Source organism: Mesoplodon densirostris, chromosome 1 (genome assembly GCF_025265405.1).
Source record: "Mesoplodon densirostris isolate mMesDen1 chromosome 1, mMesDen1 primary haplotype, whole genome shotgun sequence".
Classification (NCBI taxonomy): domain Eukaryota; kingdom Metazoa; phylum Chordata; class Mammalia; order Artiodactyla; family Ziphiidae; genus Mesoplodon; species Mesoplodon densirostris.
The window spans coordinates 15259104-15280999 of record NC_082661.1 but is presented as its reverse complement, the minus strand read 5'-3'; the positions used below and the strand labels follow the sequence as shown (position 1 = coordinate 15280999).

Genomic DNA, 21896 nt, shown 5'->3' with positions numbered 1-21896 from the left:
ATCAATAACTGATATACGAGAGAAGGGAATCCGCCAATGTCTTAAGATAACGACCCTTGGGAAATGAAATGTCCCACTGAATACATCCCAGGATGGAGGCACTGGCAAACCCCACAGATTTAAGGCCTCTGCAATGAGAATATATTTCAGAGGTACAGTCGTCTTGAAGAATTCTAGACAACAGAGTTCAAATAAATGGTCACTTGAGAATAAAAGCTGTGTCAAAGTCAAGAGGCATCAGATCTACACACGAGATGCTTATCTTAGGGATGAGAGAAAAACATAGCTTGTAAGGATATCTAACCAAATTCCCAGCTGTTTTGCTGTTTTAGAATTTCTAAAAAGAACCTCCTTCCTCTGCCCTCCAGATATTAGCTCTGGCACGCTTCCTCCAAAGGCACTGGTGTCTAATTCAAGGACCTCTGGATGTTTGGTTGGGACAAGTTTTCTGTTCGGATCAGACTGCATGCTCCATTCACCAATGGCACATGGTCTCTTGTGGTACCTTGATTTTGCTTCATCTCTTCAAACTCCCCGAACTCAGTGCAGACAGGCACTTTGGCCAACATCATGTTCAGGCCCTTGGTAACTGACTCGTGTGTGCTGTCATTGCTTTTTGGTCTTTCTTGAAACGATGGGTCTGACATGGTCTCATTTGTTTTATCAAAGAGCAGAAGCAACAAAGATCGCGGGGCTATGAATCCAAGAGCTCAAGAACAGCTTGAAAGAGAATGAGAAAATGTGCATGCATTTAAGCAGATCATTTTCTGGCCCACAGTTTGACTCCAATAAGTCGTGCACGCCTGACTACATGAATGAAAACTTATTTTCCAAAAGACAGCTCCTCCGAGGCCACTGTTTTGTAAATAATAACAACAGAAATACATTTTTGCTGGATTCTAAGAACAGAACTTGCTAATTATATAAACTCGCACTGCTCTGACATGTCTTTTCCCAAGCACTTAACACTGATTTAGAAATGCTTCCTCTCTCCCACTTTCCTAGCTCAGCAGATGGAGTGTTTGGGAGGGTCTGATTCAGAGTACAAAGAGGCAGGTGGGAAATGGGGATGCAGCTGGAGACAACCCATCCTTGGAGCATGTGCAAGAGAGAAGCAATCTTAATATAGACTAGATCAAAGGCCACAGCAGTTCTGGAGGAGCCCTGTCCTATATTTGTTTTCCTTGAAGAAGTAGCTTCTACAACATTTTTTACTACAGGATAAAGAATCGTTAAAAAATTTTTTTTTAATGGAAACCACACTCCTTTCACACTTTGGATACAGTTTGCTATACTTAATGAAAAATAATCTATGTCATTCTCAACTTACACTTTTTTTTACTAGAGGCTTGAAAAAAACCAGATATGGAAAAATATATTCAGGTGGCATTCTGCATTCCCTCTCTTTACTGCACCCTTCTCCCTTCATGTGCTCTATATAAAAAGATACTCCAACACCTCTCAGTCAAAGATATCCAACATCAAGGGGACTGACTGTGCTTCTAATCGGTTTGGCAATCTTGCCTTTTTTTCTCTGAAATGAGTAGAGCACAACTAGACTTGATTTGGGAGCCATGGTCTCCATGGATGTAAGTTACTGTTTTTGTGCCCAAATCAACTACAGTGAGATGCCTTCTCCAACAGGCCCAAACCTCAGCAGACAGCCCTTGTATTTTGGTGGCACCTTCCATGCAGGGCCTGTAGGACAGGAAGTCGTGAACCATGTTTTGCTTTTAGCACTGCCAGAGGAAGCTGGATAGGTACAAGGTTTTGCCTGCTCCAGTACTGGGGCAAACGATGGTGTTTCTGGGGCACCGTGTTAAACTGAGATCACCCCGAATGGCAGGAACACTTGCTTGGCATGATTTAATAAGAATCTCTCTAACAAGTTGTCATGGAACATCCTTCCCGCTGTTTACTTAAGCAGTAATTTATTTTCAAATCGACGATTTGGTAACTCTCATATGCTTCTATCTCTGAAGAAAAACGAGATCTGTGTTGGTGAAAGATGAGGCTTTTCAAAATTTAATTTATGTGCTGCACATCCATGTGTTCTTCACTGAAGGCTACTCTTGTTAGCGCTGATAACTCCTATTTTCTCTTTGGTCATCTGAAGCTAATTAGAGCTGCTGTTTATTACAGAAGTAATCAATAGCTTTCTACAGTAGATTACATAGAATCAGACCTCTATGCAATTAGTCCCATGTAGACACACAGAGATGCCTTAATTAAAACAAAATATGCTCTGTAAGAGATATGCTTTCACAGATGACTGGAATTCCAAGTATTTTGACATGTTTAATGTGTTTATTCAAAGGAAGACGTCTTTAGGAAACCTTTCACTAATTGAATTTGTTTGATGAGTTCCCCTTGAAAACATTTTGAAGTGAAAAAACTCGGTACTTAGTATATACATTTATGTTTATTAACATTGGGATATAAATGTACTTCAAACACCAATAGAGCTAAAAGGCTATGCCTTCATATTGGGTTTAATAGATTTCCCATCCTAGTAATTTGATTAATTCTTACAAGGCAAACATCCGTGGGCAAAGGGAATCAGGATGAAATGTGCACTGTGGGTCTCCCCCCTCCACCCCTCTACTGATATGGGAAGAAAGCGAATGCTTCCAATACTCTATTGAGTGCAATCTCCTCACCTCTATTCAGTTTCAAAGAAACATGGCTACTAGCACTCGATCCTTGTAGATTTCAAATCTCACCATTTCAACCAGACTTCAAAAGTGCACTTTTGAGTCTATTCGTTTAAGGAAAAGAACGATAGAAGAGGACGTGCAGTAACAAGCCAAATGCCTTATAGCCAGAGCCCTGTTTTGCTCTGTGTCTCTGTGCCAATCAACTCAGCTCCACAGACCTAATGGTGACCCTCTGGATCCACAAACCTTTTTCTTTTTTGCAGAGTCAGTCACAGTCTGTCATGGAGGACACAGAACACGGTGCAAGCAGACTCCCCATGACCTTCAGACCAAACTGCTCTACACAGCAGCCAAGCCATGAAAGATGGGAGTCAAGACAATCCTTAGGAAAAGAACTGGGTACCCTGGCATGGATCTGCTTCAGAAGAAAGGGCAGCAAGTCCCAACCCCCATCCCAGTCAAGGCTGCGTATATCAAATAACATGAACACCAAGGTACTGGTCTGTGTCAACTGGCAAGGGTGCCATTGGACATTGTAGAACATTTACGAGTGGCTGCTGGTTTCCTCACAGGTATGCACGCTTGCGTTTCAAGAAATGATAAAAGACAATGCTTGGCTGCTCTGTTTCCTCCTGCCTGTCCACAACAACATGATGCAGAGGCTGCTTTGGAAGAGCTGTCTTCGTGAGCATCGGAGCTAACACTACTTACGACAGGAAAACAAGCTCCATGTATTTTGTATTAAACCACCAGTAAAAAAAATGAAGACAATGTCATTACTTTCAAAATATAGAAAGCCAGTAGTTGAAATCATTTAGTAGTAAAATTTTTTTCTACATATAACCTCATACTTGTAAAGAGTATTGGAATGATGTTTCAGCTATATTTGACTCTTGTTAGTTTAAGGGCTTCTCACTCAGGTAAGGCTTAGGAAAATGTCTCAGTGATCAAGGTTCTGTGAAGTCTCATGCCCACTCTCACTCTCTATTTTGACTAGAAGACAGACACTACACTGGGATGTGACAGGTATTTTTTGTTTTTGTAGGAGAGTGCAGAACTGTTTACAGTACATAAACTTAGCACAGAAAATACTAGTACATATAGAAAAGTGAACATTGGTACAAGCTTGTTTGCACAAAGTCCATCAAGATTGTCTTGATGAGGATCTTCACTTTGTGACAAAAAAAACCTGGCATCCATGTACTGCTGCAATCATGTCATCAGAAATAAAACCTATTACATGAGATATGGAAGATTCTTTAGAAATACTAACTCCTTCTCTAGCTAGTGAAGGCCAGAGTTAAATTGTTAAAATCAACATCCTCATCGTCCTCTTGAAAAACATGGCCCCAGTTTGCTTTACAGCCAAATCAACAAACTGTCCCTTTACAATACAGCATGCCCCAAAGCCTTCTGGGTTTGGAATGTAGCATTGTATCGGGGATCCCATATAAGCCCTAAGGATCACAAGAAGCTTTCTTAGAGAAAAAAAAAAAAAAAGAAAGAAAAGAAAAGAAAAAAGTTCCAGTTGGATGAAACTGTTTTAGCAGTGTCTCCACTGAGTTCCTAAAACTGGAATTTCAGATATACAAGAGGACAGGAAACAGATAACTTGTTTTTTGTCTTTTTACATGTCCATATTGTTTTTTAAATGCAGCTACGATGCGTCAGCCAAAGATAAAGATAATAGGGTGGACAGGGCAGTTACCACCAGGACCAGCAGTGGGCTCAGACTGCAGCTTGGAGGAGCAGCCATTGATTTTGTGGTTATGTGGCTGGAAGCCCCAGCAAGACCATCCTTTTCGTAATCACGCTGTAAGAAAGAATGTTTTCATTATCACCCACTGCACGTGTTCGTTCTATCAAGGCATATTTTAACCGCACTCTTTCTCTCTCACTGCTCACCAAAGCTGACCCAAGATTTTACCCCCACTCCCAAGGTCCCCCAGCAACTGTGCAACATGGAACCATTCTCCTTCTGGGTACCAATGACTGAGGAGGGATGCTTGCTGTCTCTCTCCGTCATGAAGGAGGGCAGGAAGAATCATCTTGGGAAACTTGCCCAAGCAAGTGTGAGTTCATGTAGAGATGGGTCACAAATCGCACTGGAGACTGGCAGAGAAGGCAGTAGCCTTTCCCTCCATCGGCTGGTTCAACCATGGACTTCATAGATGAAGGATCTTGCCCTGCTTGTCAGAGAGTCCTGACCAAAACCCAGGCTCCCAAATTCCCAGTCAGCACAGCTGTCCTTCCCCAGGATTGATTCCTTCATCTCCATCCCTAGCACCTGCTCAATCCCATAATGCCACAGCCCGCCACAATGAGCTAGGATTGTGACAGAATCATCCACCCTCTCACTTGTAGATTGGGGAATGTAATGTGGCCTGCCTTGGCTACTTCTGGGTTGCTGTGGAGGGCAAAGGACATCTGGTAAGGAGTGAGAGTGGTTATGTATCTTCTCTGTGCCAGATGAATTTATGTGACTGTGACCACAGAGATTATCATGGTACTGGGACAATGGTATCTGTGCTGGTCCAGTTCTGAGATGAGGATCCTGGGGTCCACACTTGGTTCTCACTTTGGGCACTACCATCTGAAGACTGCACCTGGCTCAAACGGCAGAGGGACACTGAGGGTGACTTAGATTTTTTCTGGACCTGAAACCTTGTTGTCTTTGAGCCCTTCACATCATATCCTGTTCCAGGGTCCCAAAGGCTCTGGTTCTATAAATGCAGGGAGACTCAGAAAGAAACAACTTACGTCAGAAAGACAGAGGTGTGGACTGCCCGACATATTGGATTTCAGCTTCTGTGCCTGGAAAGAGACAAAAACGCACACACACAAAATCACTCATATGTACTATGGAAGAGTAATTACTGATGATTAACTGCCTAGGGCCGTGCCATTTACAGAAATATGTGAGCCACAACTGTGAGCCCCATATATAACTTAAATTTTTCTCCTAACCACGTAAGTGATAACAGGTGAAGAAAATTTTAATCACATTTTCTTTAACTCAATATATTGCCATTTCAACATGTAATCAATATAAAAGATGATTAATGAGATACTTTACATTCTTTTATTTTCATACTAAGTCTTCCAAATTTGGTGTGTTTGACATAGTACGTCTCAGTTTGTACCCACCTCATTTCAAAGTCACTGCACAGATTACAAAAGAAAAAATTTTGAAGTCATTTACATTTTGAACTCATTTATAGCTCTGAAAGTTAATGTTTAGGAACTGCCTTCTAGGTAAAAATGGTACAATAAAAATCCACATTTATTAGTAATATAAAGATAGGTCTTCCTGAAGCTTGTGTGTTTATTCACTTGTTTATTAGTTGTTCCAGTCCACAAACACTTACCAAGCTATTTTCCAGGGCTGGGCATACAGTGATATGACAAAAAAAGGATGTGGTCCTGGGCTCATGTGGCTCCCCTCTAGTGGGAAAACCACTCAGTGCTTGGGGGCTAAGGCACAGGGCAGGGACTCTTTCAGACAGGTCCCCTTCCGGAATCGTGAAGGGCATTACGGACCCCAGATCCATCCATCTTAAAACTGCTTTAGGTGGTCAAAAAGCAGCGAGCTGATCTCCCTGTTCTATGGGGCTGCTTCCCACTGGCTATCTATTTTACATTTGGTAGTGTATATATGTCCATGCCACTCTCTCATTTTGTCCCAGCTTACCCTTCCCCCTCCCCGTACCCTCAAGTCCATTCTCTAGTAGGTCTGTGTCTTTATTCCCGTCTTGCCCCTAGGATCTTCATGACCTTTTTTTCCCTTAGATTCCATATATATGTGTTAGCATACGGTATTTGTTTTTCTCTTTCTGACTTACTTCACTCTGTAGGACAGACTCTAGGTCCATCCACCTAACTACAAATAACTCAATTTCGTTTCTTTTTATGGCTGAGTAATACTCCATTGTATATATGTGCCACATCTTCTTTATCCATTCATCTGTTGATGGACACTCAGGTTGCTTCTATGTCCTGGCTATTAAATAGAGCTGCAATGAACATTTTGGTATATGACTCTTTTTGAATTATGGTTTTCTCAGGATATATGCCCAGTAGTGGGATTTCTGGGTTGTATGGTAGTTCTATTTTTAGTTTTTTAAGGAACCTCCATACTGTTCACCTAAAGGGGTGGGATAGGGAGGGTGGGAGGGAGGGAGACTCAAGAGGGAAGAGATATGGGGACATATGTATATGTATAGCTGATTCACTTTGTTATAAAGCAGAAACTAACACACCATTGTAAAGCAATTATACTCCAATAAAGATGTTTAAAAAAAATACATGTACATTACCTATGCAATACAAATAAATACATATTTTATTGAAAACTGCTTTAGGGCAGTTACAAGTTCCTGAGCTGTGAGGGCTTTAAGCCCCCTATTTCCTCACAAATGAAGCAAGTTTCCACTGGGTTTCTACCTGAGAACTGAGGTGGAGGGAAGGTTCCATTGCTCAAACAATTACAATAAAAAATGCTAACCCAGTGCAGCTCTCTTGTTTTGTAAAGGAAAACAAATTAGAGTGCAGAGAAGTTAAGTGACTTATCCAAGGGCACACAGTGAACTACTTTAGAGTCAAGATTTAGATAAGTCTCTGAAACTCCTGAATGGAACTGTGCTCTTTCCTGCTTTACAGTTTCTCCCAGGCAACCCTGGCATGCTTGAGTCTTCATGCTCCCCCTGCCCCCAAAATCCACACAAATAATCCCTCCCATAACCCCCTGCCCCTGAAACTAGGAGCCCTTCGGCATAGAAAGACCAAGAACTCATCTGTCGACAGGATGACCCTGGTTAAGCAAAACACCTGAATCTAGGAGTATCTGGGCAACCAGCTCTGTGGGAATGCCCTGGCAGGCTGCCTACTGCAGGACAACGTTTGCAACTTGTTGAAGACGTGCTAGCCTGAAATGATAGCAGGTTCACCCAAGGAGTAATTTATTGACCATAATGCTATGTTGGAGGCGTCATAACCTTTACCTCTATTTGCATATGCCCACCGTGAATATGAAATAGAAACATTTAAACAGGCGTCAAGAAAAAGACACTGTGAAGCATCCCTGGGCTGTTCAAAGGTCACTAAATGTTATGTATAAGAAGATCAGAGAGCAAATCAGAAGAGGAATTGAGCCTTACTCAAAAGCCTACTTTTAATCTATATTAATAGCAAATCTGGTCCATTGCACTGTAACCTGTAGAGAATAATATGTAGAACTTTGCACATTTTATTTCTGTTCAAGGTTGGAATTGTGCCAGACACCAAAATGGCCCTAAAACATCACATTCTGTCTTTTCTAGGCAGTCATCTACAAAAGACAACCCTTATTAAGGGCCTTTGCCTAACTAAGAAGTTCACTAAAACGTGCAGAGAAGGCAGCCCGACTTCTAGTCTGGGACACATTTATTTCTTCAAGTTGTTTCTGTGCTGTGGTCACAGCTAAGCTCCACCCCAGTGTCCTAGACTGCAGTGACCTCTAAGAGATCCAAGGGCTGGTAGGCCTCCTCTTACTTTGTTCTATATGATTAGCACCAGCATGCAGTGTATCACTCATCATCTATACCATCTGAGACACTCACTAGCTACACTTAGTCACTTCAGGAACCTGTTAATGTACTAGTAAAATGCCCATCTATTACATGATTGTAAAGGGGGCTTCCACCAATGGACTAGAAAAGGTCTCTATCTTAACCAATTTTCTTAAGTGGACTCTACATCAACATAGGTAGATTCTGGTCCTCAGAGTTCAACTTTGTACAGGATTAGAGTCATACAACCGGGTAGACATGCTCTTGCCTCCCATCTGAGAATGGCTGGGATGACTGTTGGATCACACAAGAAAATACACTGAGACCATCTCCAAGTCTGTTGAAGGCTCTGGGATCTTTTTCCCCAAAGCAGGCATCTTGTTGGCCTCTATCTAAAGCAAATAATCAACCTCTCTGGCTTTGTCTCCCTGTGTCTCCACTGGCTTTACTTAAGGTGGAGGCGGCAGCTCCAAGCTCATCTGGCCTTGAGAACCACTCTGGTGGGCAGAACTGGATGAACCGCCGAGTGAATGTAACCGTGTACCACCAGGCCTCTGCCAAGGCTCTGAGAAGACGCCTCCTCTCCTGTCGAACCTTTTCCTAACCCAGCAGAAGCACCTAGCCCTCCAGAGGCTTAGCGGTCCACGCACACTGGCCTCAAAAGCCTCTGCCTACATAGCGTATTAACACTGCTTCCCATTGAGAGGTCTGGGGGGCCGGGAAACCCCCCAGAACTGCAGAGGCAAAGAAGAGCAGCCCCCCAGTTCCGCCAGAACTTTGCATGAACCACACTAACATCTGTGAGTGTGATTAGAAGGCAAAGAACAGATGTTATTGGTTGTTGGAACAGCAGGCAGCACCTGGGGAAAAGAATCGAAGGGTTGCACATAGACATGAGATCTTTTAAAATCCCACACCAAACCTGGGGTATATATTACAAAATGAGGGCCAGTGGGTCTGCTGCTTGGACCGAGTGGCATTAACTGGGTGTCCAGTGACTCTAAGGGTTCGTAAGCTGCAGATGGAGGGGCAGAGCCTGGGGATCCAGACCTACGTATATCTAGCTGGTGGCATGCTTGTAAGTCCTGTATTCAGTCTGAACCCCTCGCGTGACCACCGAGGGTCAGAAATCTACCTATGCAGATCCAAAGTCCACTTAGGAAAATCTGGCTCTTAAAGCCCTTTGTAGAAGCCTGAGCAACCTGCTGTTTCCACATTTTAAAGGCTTTTATCCTGAACGTTTTTTAAAACATCAAGCTATCGCTGTCTTGCTAGTCAGGTCTGATAAACGCAAGAAGATAAAATTATAGGGCATCTCTCACCTTCAACTATTGCAAAGAGTATTTACATATTTTAAACATTGCCTCCGTTGAAGAAAATTGGGACTGTCCCAGGAAAATTAAAAAAACAAAAAGAAAACAAAAACTTCTGAGACCTTGCAAGGTATAAGGCAAGTTAGAAACTGGAAGAGCACCATTGCCGAGCCCTAAACGGGTAAAACCAGGGATGTAATAACGGAACAAGTCCTGTCTACACGCTCTACAGCCCTGCTCATTAAGAGGATAGGCAGGGGTCCAACATAGAGCCTGGCCAGCCCAGACCTATCTAGGCACCAACCCTTACAATTTGTGGCTTTAAAATATCATATCTCCTAAAAAGGAGAGAGGGATAAAGAAGAAGAGAAGAGAATGGATTTCAATTTTTCTAAAAGTCAATTTTAACCATTGTTACAGCATGTTGAAAAATGAATTATTTAATCCCTTTTATGAAAGCGGGTTTCATGACAGCTAACTCATAGTTATGTGGTTATGGGAGAAGCTGCCTGACTCCGAGTTGGGGGAAACACCACCACCAAAACACAGTACCACAAGGTTTTCATCTTGAGAACGTGAAGAGGATACTGGAGAAACACCATCCACAAACCAGTAGCTTTGCTGTCATTCTGGAAAACCAGGGAACTTGTTCTTTAGGCTCTTCATAAGCCTTGTCCCTGCAGTAGTCTTATAAAACTGTCACTGGCAGGAATCCCCAAGTCTAGGAATGTTGCATAACAGAATTTCCATGGCACTGTAACTGTGGCCAGACCTCCCCAGTCCCTGGCACTAAAGGGTTAATAAATGCATTAGATGCCGTGAACCTCTGTTACTCCCTTGCTTTTTTACCCCTGTGATTAGCATTTGGAAAGCCTGCCTGGTGCCCACTGCTCTCTGGTACAGAATGCCCAGGCACACATACAGTTCAGAGCTCTCAGTCCAGCCCACTCATCGGGCACCGTGTACACAACACGTTCTGCTCACGGTGGGTTCTCCCCAAGCCTCGGGTCAGATCAGGCTTTGGAGCTGCACACTTGCTCTCTCTCTGCTTATGGAATTGGACACTTAATAGCATACCCACGTGCAGTCTGGCCTTTGCTGCCCCAGGACTCCATTTCTGTAGAGAAGCCAGTGTTTCATCTTGGGTTTTTAGGCAGCTGTCAGCCAGCAGGGCATGGAACGTTTCACTACTCTCCTCCATGTAAAAGAAAAGCCAGTTTCTGCTCTCTACCTCCAGAAAACAAAACCAGAGGAAGTTGCTCAATCCAACAGCAACAGATTGTCCAGGCCGCAGCCAAATGGTCATAATTAATGATGCTTCTGGTTCTCTTCTCCCTTGCTTTACTGATTAGAGAGATTTGCTATATTAAGAACCTGTTTGCTTAATGACAGAATACAAGCAATAAACAGAAATACACAGACTGTAAAACGCAATCAACTCTGCTCTCCAGTACTAAGTACCGAGCTGCATCCATCACACTTGTCAATATCAGTTTATCAGCATATGAGCCTCTTCTGTAGCATAAATGGGACCTTTGTTAGGGAAAACCATTGCATGAGTTCTTTCCAAAATAGTCCAGAACTCAAAGCCATTTCTCCGTTTAAATCTACGCATCTTACATTTTCTTGTAAGGCAAGACATAAGAAGGCTGTGTACCCGATTTGAAAGATAACTGAGCAGAGTAATCTGTTATTACTTTCTCATTTTTCACTTTGCATTTTAATAAAATGGATTCACCAGATTATAGACTTTTATAAGTAGAACTTATTATATAACAATTCTGTTGTGCACTAGACACATATTTGCCCAAATTAATTTCTACGTATGCAAAAAAGACAGAAAAAAGAAGTTGCCTGCTTAGTGAATCCAAGCTAAGGAATGGTTGTGTGCTCAGTGCACTGTAGTCTTATACTGTTTACAGCTTTTTGGATTTCGCCTGTTGGATTTGGGAGATCCAGGGGAGGTTTTATTTCTGGTCTGGTCACAAGCAATTGGCCAGTCTTTCTAAAATCCTTGTCACTGTCTATTTTGAAACTCACCTTCCCGGTGAGTTTTGCTTTTCCTGTGAACTTGGTAGCAACCACTGGTCTGAATAATGTGTAGTCAAGTCAGTGCTTAAAACAAGTGGATACATAAATAAGGTGTACTTTGAGCCGCTGGGCATGGGTGTTTGTCTCTCAGAGCCTGTGTTTGGCTCTGTTTCCTCTAAGCCAATTTCTGCCAGCCCCATGGGCTCTGGCACAGGCTGGGGAGGGGCTGAGGGGCTATGAGGAGGGACAGAGTGAGACGTGGGTGGTGATAATTCCTGGGCAGCTTTCCTACCATGTCTCATCTACCTTCTCCCTCCAAGACACTGTGTCTACATATTACCTGAACCTCAGGCAAAAGGCTTTCATTACATTAAGCTCTAAGAAGACCTTGTAAAGATGTTTCACCCTGCACAGGTTTAGGAAGGCCCACTGGGTACCAAGTTTAGTTAGTCTGGCAGTCTCTGGGCAGGTCGAGCCTGGTCATAAAAAGGGGTGGGGAGAGGACTGGAGGCCTGAAGTCACGCTTCCTTAGCCCAAGGAAGCACAGGCTCAGATCTCAGATGTGCTGTTTAGACAAGGCCTCCATGAAGTGAGGCCAGATTGTGTGTGTGTGTGTGCGTGTGTGTGTGTGTGTGTGGTGGTCATAGTCTTAAAGGTGATATGGATTCCTGTTCTAGAGTCTAGAAGGTCTTGGATTCCTGGCACCTGTGAGTTGTTCCAAGTTTAACAGTGCAATTTAGGTTGAGCTTAGGGCCAAGCCTAGAGTAGAAACTTTTTTACCTGACAGCACTGGGGGCTGGGCCCTTAGGTCATTGGTCAATTGAGAAATGATGTTAAAGAGAAAAATCATTAAATCACTTAAATATTACACATTTGCATCCAGTATTTTCATTTAGAAGCTTCTTTTTTAAATTATTCTGGTAAGAACACTTAACATGAGGTCTACCCTCTTCAATTTTTAAGTGTACAACACAGCCCTATTATCTACAGGCACAATGTTGTACAGCAGATCTAGAACTTACTCATGTTGCATAACTGAACCTACATACCTCCTCGTGTCCCCCTCCCCCAGCCCCTGGAAACCAAAATTCTGTTCTTTGCTTCCATGAGTTTGACTATTTAAAATACCTCATATGAATGGAATCATGCAGTGCTGGTCCTTGTGACTGGATTATTTCACTAAACATAATGTCCTCCAGGTTCATTCATGTTGTTGCATATTACAGGATTTTCTCTTTTTCAAGGTGAATAATATTCCATTGTATGTATTGTATCAAACACTTTAATTTAGAATTTGAACGTCATTCACTGATTTTTGGATACGTGATCAAGGCCACTTTCTTAAAAAGGTTTTTTTTTTTTTTTGCGGTACACGGGCCTCTCACTGTTACGGCCTCTCCCGTTGCAGAGCACAGGCTCCGGACGTGCAGGCTCAGCGGCCACGGCTCACGGGCCCAGCCGCTCTGCGGCACATGGGATATTCCCGGACCGGGGCACAAACCCGTGTCCCCTGCATCGGCAGGCGGACTCTCAACCACTGCGCCACCAGGGAAGCCCTTAAAAAGGTTTTCTAAAGAAAGAGTTTGCTGATTGGAATTCCCTGGCTTATGTCCTGCACGAGCTACACCTATCATTTACAGTCTAAAATTTCCAGTTTTTGTTTCATTAAAACAGGAATGGCATTTGTTTGACACCCACTGAGGAATCTCAGTGCAGAATCTTTCTACATTTTTACAATTTTTCTCAGTCTTTTAGAGTTGTCTGGGCCACACCTAATCAAAGGTATTTTTTAAAAGGAATTTGAACTTTTCTAATGTATTCAACCTAGTTTTCATTGAAACAACTTTCTTACTTTTGTGCTCCTATTTCAATCATTCATGTAATATTTAATTAAATTATGTAAGCAAAATACCAAATACAACAGCACCCAAAGGTTTGAGAACAAATGCTCCTGAATCTTTTAAACCTGTGCCTCCACTGGAGAGAGCAAGGGGCCCAGGTAAGCAGAAGGAGAGAGCCCACTAGCTTGGGGCATTCAGCCTGCCTTGGGCATTGGATGTTTACAGGGGAATGGCAGAGAGGTTGGCTTCTGTGGTGAGTTGGTGGAATGAGGGTCAGTTAAGAGAGCTTCTACTATGATTTAGAACTTGCTCTTGGTACCAGATTGACTGATAAGGTATGTTAAAAAGACCACAGGGTTAGGAAGGTCCTGGTCCTAGCTTTTCAACCATCACCTAGAATGACAATAACCCCGGCCCTACTACTGCCTACCTCACAGAGTTGTTGTGCGAATCAAACGTGATACTCGGGGCGGAAGTCCTTTTAAAATCCAAGTGGCCGCTGATGATCTCTTAGCCTCTCTGCAGTCCCTATACTGGATGTTCTTGGATTCAGGCAGGGGTGTGAAAAATACAAAAGATTAAGCTAATTTGGCTTGTGATAATGTGATACTGAATAGAACTGGCTCATGATCTTCTTTCCTCGGATTTAAAAATGAATGCAATGAAAGAGATACAGTCCTGTAAGATACATCAGCGGTCCTCCATTAGCTAAGCAGTCCCTCGGGCATGCCTGTCAGTCTCCCGCACACCATAAAAGGATGTCTGCAGCCCTGTGCTTGTAATTTAACACTAATAGCAGGATGGCAAGTAGCGTTGTGCGCAGACACTGTCTACAGCAGGGAGCTTAACAGGGCGCTTGGGCTGGCCTTTCTTCTTTCCCTAACTCCACAGGATCATCTTACATCTATTTTGCTTTTCCCCAAGTTGGGGCGAACACAGGTTGCCAACTACATTAGAGAACTGTGTGTTTTCGTTCATGGTTAACTTGCTTGATTAGTAAACGATTCAGACAAGAAGCAATTATGAGCTGCGTTTTAGAAAATTATGCCCAATTAACAATAAGATCATGCCAAACACTGTGTGAAAGATATTTTAGGTTGGGGTGGGGGAGGGGTTTTGTAGAGCAAGCATTCAGTGATCATGGTGTAATGGTAACTAGGGGGATGGCCCTAAAAAGAAACATTTGTTTTCTCAAAATGTGCATCTGGAAACGCAAGTGTGCAGAGAGCAGCAGAAGAGATTCATCGTGGTCCCTGACGAGAAGTGCACGAAGCTGATCTCATCAGACACGCGCCCTCATCACCATCAGATAATATTTATTAAGCCTCTCATTCTCTTGTGCATTTATGTGCATCTGAGAGCAGCCCTGTAATGGCTCTGTGACTTATGGTGGTAACTAAGGTTTGGTATAAAATGCCGGGTCTGGAGACAGCACGGACCCAGGGCTTTTGTTCACTCTCTGGGTGGGAAGATGGAGCACTTGTGGTGCTGCAAGAAACAAGGGGAAAGCAAAAAATCTAAAAACTTAAAAAAAATGTACTTTTAGTAGACAGAGAAAAATATTCAAGAAAATAGAGGAAAACCAAATAGACTAATAGTGATCATGACTGTGCCGATTACTCTTAAGAATAGCCTCCATTGGTAATGATCCCATCCACATTTTACTGAATACTCCCCAAGGACTCATATGACTTTCTTGGGGGGGGTACTCCCCTTTTGTACAGATCAGGAAGCAGGGGTTTCAGAGAGGTCGGGACCTGCCCAAGTTTCCACAGCCCAGAGTGGCTGCGCTGAGATTTGAATCTCTTTGACCTCAGTCTCTTCGACTCTAAAGCCCATGCATACTGACTCTGCCAGATACGGTACCATTATCTCTCATAAACCTTAGATCAACCCTTAGAATAATAAGGGTAATCAGCCTGGGGTCACACAGCCAGCAAGGACAGAGCCAGCCGAGGCAGCCTAGAATCAACCCAAGGACTCAGAGGTCAAGCCAGGGCTGGTGATTTTCACTGCCCCGACAGCCTCCACAGATGAGCACCCCGCATGTCATATCTGAGGTCCCTGCAGCCCTCAGGGTGGCAGGGGACGGCCACCCTGGGGAGAATTCCCACAATGTCTTCTCAGTGCTCACCATCCCACTTCCTCTCTAGCCTTGTCCATGACGAAACTCCCCTTGGGCCTCAAACCTGAGGAGCACATGGGAGGGGAGCCCTTCACTGAACCTCACCCCCAAGAGGACCGGAGCCATTTTCCTCCCACAGTTGTGCTCCACGGCTCAAGTGCAGAGCAGAGTCTATTATTCAGGGAAGCACGCTTGGTTAGAAGTCCTAAGGATACAAGGTCAGTAGGGGATACAAGAGATTGGATTTATTTATAGTATGTGACCTACGTGTGCTCAGAGGTATTCTCGTAGGTTGCCCAGAACGAGAGCATGTTTATAGCCAAGATGGTGCAGACGTCCTATTCCTTTTTATTAAGCATGTTTATTATGCAGCAGTTGGGTTAAGCAACTGTCCAACTGCTGAATTACTATCCCTCTGATGGGCCAGCCTCACTACCCTCTGGACCACAGGGGCGGGTGGCCTAATGGCTTTTCCCGAAATGCACTGAGGGGGCCTGGTCTTCCCGTCCCCATCCTTAAGTGGTTATTCTCACTTTTTGAGAAAAGTAGAAGAAAAAAAAAAAAGTTTAGGAGAAGACATCATAAAAGGGTGATCATAAAAATTGTTTCAACCACAGGGTCCACACCCTATACAGCACCCAAGTTCATTTTCCAGATGAATTTTGGGATAAAAGTCACCAAATTGTCCCTCAGTACTCAGGCTCCTTCTGTCTCATGGTCAGCAGAGACGAACCAGGAGGATAAAGTAATGATAAAAAGTTACCGTGCTGGAGGTTCAGTTACTATGCGGAAGAATTTTAATTCGTTTAATTATCACAACCCTCCCAGGTGGTTGTGCTCATTATTCCCACATTACAGACAACAAACCCAAGGATTAAGGAGATGAAACTACTCTCCATTGTAGTCCACAGGAAGGCTTGATTTTATTGTAGAGAGAAGTCTGGTCCTTCAGTATTTTCTACTCTTAAGCACAACAGCCTTTTTCCTAAAAAAGCAACTTTGAGAAATAACCATGCCACTGTTTGCCTACTGTCTGCATGATCCCTTGTCAAGCATCGGAACAGCAAGGCTTGAGTTATATTACCTGAAAGTGAGCTTGGTTTTGGAGTAAAACAAATGATGGCGCTGCCTTGACTCTCCAAAGGAACTCAAAATCACTAAGTGCTACCCTCACCCTGATATAATGTAGGGGGTGCCGTGTGCTGGGGCCGGGAATAGGTGCAGACAACAGCTGAAGCCTGGAGCAAATGCCTGTCCCTGGCCAGCAAGAATACCCTCCAGCTGTGGCCTCACTGCTGAGATGACCGTGACCTGGCAAAAGATACCCACATGCTGCTGGGACGGACAGCCTTATGCTGTTCTCAAGCAACACCACACTTCAACTAGAAATTCTCTGGAGCTGACTAAGAACGGTGAGGCAACTAGAACACTGAGTGCGAGACAGAAAAGGAGGGAAGCTCGTGTCATCTCGGGGTGATGCAGGAGAGGGGCTGCAGCCCCTGCCGGTGACCTCTCCCGTGCTTCCTTCTCAGGCGGGCAGCTCAGAGCCAGACTCCCCGCCACCCACATCACAGACACAGCTGCATGTAACACAAAGCAGAAACGGACTGTGGGCCCCAAGTCCCAGGACTGCACCTTAAAGAGGAAGGAGCCCAGCCACATGGGACTTCCTCTGACTGTTGCCATTTCTCTGTAACAGAAACGGGGCTCTGAGCCAGAGCTGACTCGCTCAAGAATCTCACTGCACCCAAGGATCCTGGGACCGCATCCCCAAGGTATGCTCCGTATGTTCCATGGTTACCGTGTTTGTGTACCTGGCTCAGGGCCTCCTATTTATTGATTTTAGTGGTAGGACAATACACCCCGGAAAATCCCAGAAATACAATAACATGAATTACGATTCCAGTGACAAGATGACACAGTGCCTTCTCCCTGATGCTATATGCCAACACTTTTATTAAGCGTAATGATAGTGTACAATTATATGATAACGTAGGTCTCCCCATTTTGCCACTTACTTCACAGAATGGTGAAGTAGGGGTTATTTGGAGGCATAGGTAAGAGACCTGATTAGAGTTAAGAGTTGGGGTTGAAGTGGTGAGATCAAAGGGCCATTTGTAAAATAAAAAACCTTCTTAAGAGAAAACCAATTCACTCCCTGTTCCTACTGAAACTCTTCTGGCCTGGTTGCTGTTCACCCTGTGGGGGCAGTAGGCTTATTCCAGCTCTAGGAGATTAGGGATAAAAGAGGAAAAAAGAAAAATTATAACTCAGAGATACTGCACTCTACGTGCTTAATTTGCAGGGCTTTGTGGTTGAGAAAAATAGATGCCGCGATCTGCCTTTGTTGAAAAGGTGACATTTGGGTTCATTAAAGGTGTACAATAGATTTTCATAAAGGCTATTTTTCTAAGCCATTAAATTGGTTTTTAGGGACTTTACACTCTCCTTCATTTGAACAATTATTAAACTATAAAATAGAATTGTACAATTGCTAAAACCGTAATCTGAAATTTTACAGCCAGGTATAAAATGCTATATTATTAAACTATAATGAAGATGCTCAAGCCCATTACAACTTTTTAAATGAATTATAAAACCCTTTGCTGCTGGTAAAATATCTTAAATTACAGTATTGTGTATTCTAACAATATGTTGAACCAAAGTTTGCTACAATGCAAATATGCCACTCACAAAGAAACCGTTACTTGAATTAAGTTTGCAGAAGCCCGAAATCTGATAGCATCCGATTCAGCAAGGCAGACAAAACCTGATGTTTGCAGTCTGGGTGAGATAGCTGGTCCCCTGAGGGAGGTGCCTTTCCCCACATTCCTTCGACCACAGAACCAGCCAACAGTCAGAGCCTCTCATATTCAAAGGCTGTACAGGTGACACTTAGCAGGGCCCTGGGGATTGAGGAAATGCTTGTGGTAATAGCAATCTTCTCCCCTTCAAGTCACCCCATAGGTGAGATTTTTTAAATGTCAGATGTTTAGTTGCTGAGTACCTGCCACTTACATGTATGTTACAGGCTGTATGGTGTCCCTCAAAAATTCATATGCTGAAGTCCTAACCTTTAGTACCTCAGGGTGTGACTGACTATGGATGGAGACAGGGTCTTTAAAGAGGTGATTAAGTTATAATGAGGTCATTAGGGCGGGCCCTCATCCAATCTGACTGGTATCCTTACACAGAGAGGAAATTTGGACACACAGACACCAGGGTGCACACACACAGAAGAAAGGCCATGTGAGGACACAGCAAGAAGGCAGCCATCTGCAAGCCAAGGAGAGAGGCCTCAGGAGAAACCAAACCTCTTGACACCTTGACCTTGGACTTCCAGCCTCCAAAACTGTGAGAAATACATTTCTGTTGTTTTAGCCACCCAGCCTATGGTACTTTGTTACGGCAGCCCCAGCAAACGAATACAATGTATGACACTGCACTCTGTGATATAGGGTGATATGCATATGTACCTACTAGGAAGCCTGGCCTCCGAGATGAAATTCCTGTTTTTTGGTACCAGTTATACCCTGCAAGTTTCCGTTTCCAACAGGGTTTGAATACACAGCTGAAAATGCCTCTTGGCATCCTGGATTGTATGGCAGCCTTCACAGAGTAATACCCAATTTTGAGCTCTGAACTCAAGCACTCTCCTGGATGAAGGGCTTTGAAAACACTCTATAAGCAGTTATTTCAAAAAGTGTTTTTACAACAGCCTATTTCCTCCCAGGGCTAACATGGGTGGATTCTGGGACGTAGCTTCCCTCCGAGCTCATCTGCTGGCACCTAAAGCCAGGAAGATTAAATCCCAGGAGGCCACTGTCAGTCTCTCCATTGCTGCGAGGAGCCAGGCCCATCACACAGGGCCCCAGGGCCACTTGGCAGTCTGGTCCTGAGCTCCGTCAGGAGGCTGCCAGGGGAGCCCAGAAGCAGCCTGGGTGGTGTGCCCTGTGGCTTCACATTTCTGCTAAGGTAAGGCCCTCCCACAGCTCATTTCTCCCAGGACTTAAACTCGCTCTAAGCAGGAGAGCATTATGTGAAGGAAATGCTAGGTATAGCCAAGAATTGGATTTTTTTTTATGAAACGAAAACAACAGTGGGTGCTAGAAAACACTGTGTATTACACAGAAATGATGGCAACCTCACAAAAACCATAAACAAAATGCCACAAAAAACACACTGCACCAAGACCGTTTTCTTAAACAAAAGGCCCAGGAAATGGCATCTGGAAGCCACAATCATTTAGATTCAGTGCATGTGCTGAAGGCTCAGTGTTGACCTGTCTGGTCAGCAGTCAATCTCAGCCCCTCCTAAAACTCCCCCATCCTCAAAGTCCATGCATGAGAAACCCAGCTGTGGTTTGGTATAAGCACTTCCATCTACTGTGGTTGTCCAGCAAAAGTCTCCTTTGACATGTCACCTGCAGGGTACTCATCTGGGATGCCGGATGGGGGAAAACATCACTCAGACAGGGTGAGGGTGGGAGGTCCCGAAGGCCGCGGGCTCCTGCGGGCCCCTGGATGATGAGAACCAGGTCAAGAGCCTCGGTTTACACCACGTATGTGTCTACCCCGGGTGTCACTCTGAGGGGAGTGTTGCCTTGGGGAAATTAATTTAAGTGTCCCCAGTTGGGCATCACGTGGTCACCAGAGCCCCATTTCATTGTTCGTGCTGGCACGAATTAGGAAAGATTTGGTCCAATGCACCCGTCTACTCTTCAATCTCCTGAAGCTCCTCATCACACAGGAGAAGGAAACCTGAAAAGACCCTTACATGCCTCCATTTTCCACGTTAGCAGAAAGAAAAGGGGGTTTTTGAGGCAGCCCTCGTTTCCCAGGCAGTGGTCTTCAACCAGGGGCGATTTTGTCCTGCAGGGGACGTTTGCTGTGTGGCGGGACATCTTTGGTTATCACAGTCGGGGAAAGGGGCTCCTGGCACTAGAGGGCAGAGGCCGGGGTGCTGCTCAACATCCTACAAGGCACAGGGCAGCCCCACAACAAAGAATTACCAGGCCAAAGGGCAGTGGGGCTGAGACTGAGTAAGCCTGACCTGGAGAACCGTTCAGTTCATAGCCAGGAAGTCACTAAGCAACCTTTATTCAAGTTTCCACGATTGGTAGTGAGGTGTGTAGCCCATCTTCAGCAAAGATGCCAGGGAAGCAAGTGACTTCCCCTGGAGAGGCACCTGACACTAAACTATATTTCAAAACCATCACTGTGACAAGGCCTCACATTTTCTCATTTAGTCTATAGGTACAAAGCCCTATAGCCCTATAGGTACATAGGCCACCAACATCAAAAAAAGCCATTGGAACACAGGACCCACAAGCAATGCATAGTTTAGCCTGGCCCCTTGGAGCACTTCTCTGTTACTAAAGGTGGGACAAAGGGGGCCAGCGATACCCAAGTACTAAAAGCCCTTTGAAGCTTACAGCTAATAAAACTTCCTTAGGGCGGAGCACTGCCCTGAGAATGCATGACAAGTAGGATCACATTTAATCCTCATAATACCCGAGGAGGCACTCTTACTGCCGTCCTCATTTCACAGGCGATAAAACTGAGGCAGAGAGGATAAGTAATCTGCCCCAGGTTTCGTGGCTGGTAAGTGGTGAAGTGAGCCCATGCTCAAAATTTCAACTCCAGCTTCCTTGTGAGAAGTTTCACGGTGTGTCCCTAGAATTAAAATTAAAATCCTGCTAACTTTTATTCCCGGTTCCTAGGAGATAAGTTCTAAATCCTTGGAAGTTCATGAATGATAGGAGTGTTTTGATTATGGTTATGGTTATGGTTCTGTTTAGACCAACCGTGGGTCAAGGGGTTGGGGCTTTGCGCCACATGAGGTCAGCCTGATCTCCTGACCTCCAGGGAGCAAAGAGGAACCAAATATTGCATTCAATCACATGCCCAATGGATCAATCAACCATGCCTAGATAATGAACCCCAATAAAAACTGGTCACTGAGGCTCAGTGGAGCATCCTGGTTGATGAACACACTGATGTGCTGGGAGGGTGGCATGCCTGAATTCCATAGGAATTCCACAGGGAGAGGGCATGGAAGCTCTCCTCCCAGGCTTCAGCTTAAGTGTCTCTCATTTGGCTTACCCTGATTTGTATCCTTTAAAATAAAACTGTACTTGTAAGTATAGTGCTTTCCTGAGTTCTGAGCCATTCTAGTGAATTGAACCTGAGGGCATCATGGGAACACCTAAATTTGTAGCCAGTTTGTCAGAAGAGCCTGGGGACTCCTAAAGTATAGCTGGCATCTGAAGTGGGCAGTCTTGTTGGGGACCGTGCCCTTAACCTGCGGTATCTGTGCTAACCAGGGGGCCAGTGTCAGAAGTGAGTTGTACTGCAGGAGGCCAGCTGGTGTTAGAATAGGCA

General features: G+C 44.3%; 1 protein-coding gene across 2 annotated transcripts in view; it reads right to left on the bottom strand.

Annotated features, from left to right (window-relative positions):
* Positions 1 to 4314: 4314 nt before the first annotated feature.
* Positions 4315 to 21896, bottom strand: part of GFRA1 (GDNF family receptor alpha 1) — a 220804-nt gene continuing 203222 nt past the window's right edge. For both annotated transcript variants that reach the window (XM_060100185.1, XM_060100243.1), the window contains 2 exons: positions 5418 to 5471; positions 4315 to 4470 (listed from right to left, as the gene is read on the bottom strand). In XM_060100185.1, the coding sequence (XP_059956168.1) occupies positions 4315 to 4470; positions 5418 to 5471 (210 nt within the window). The remainder of the gene's footprint in view (positions 4471 to 5417; positions 5472 to 21896) is intronic.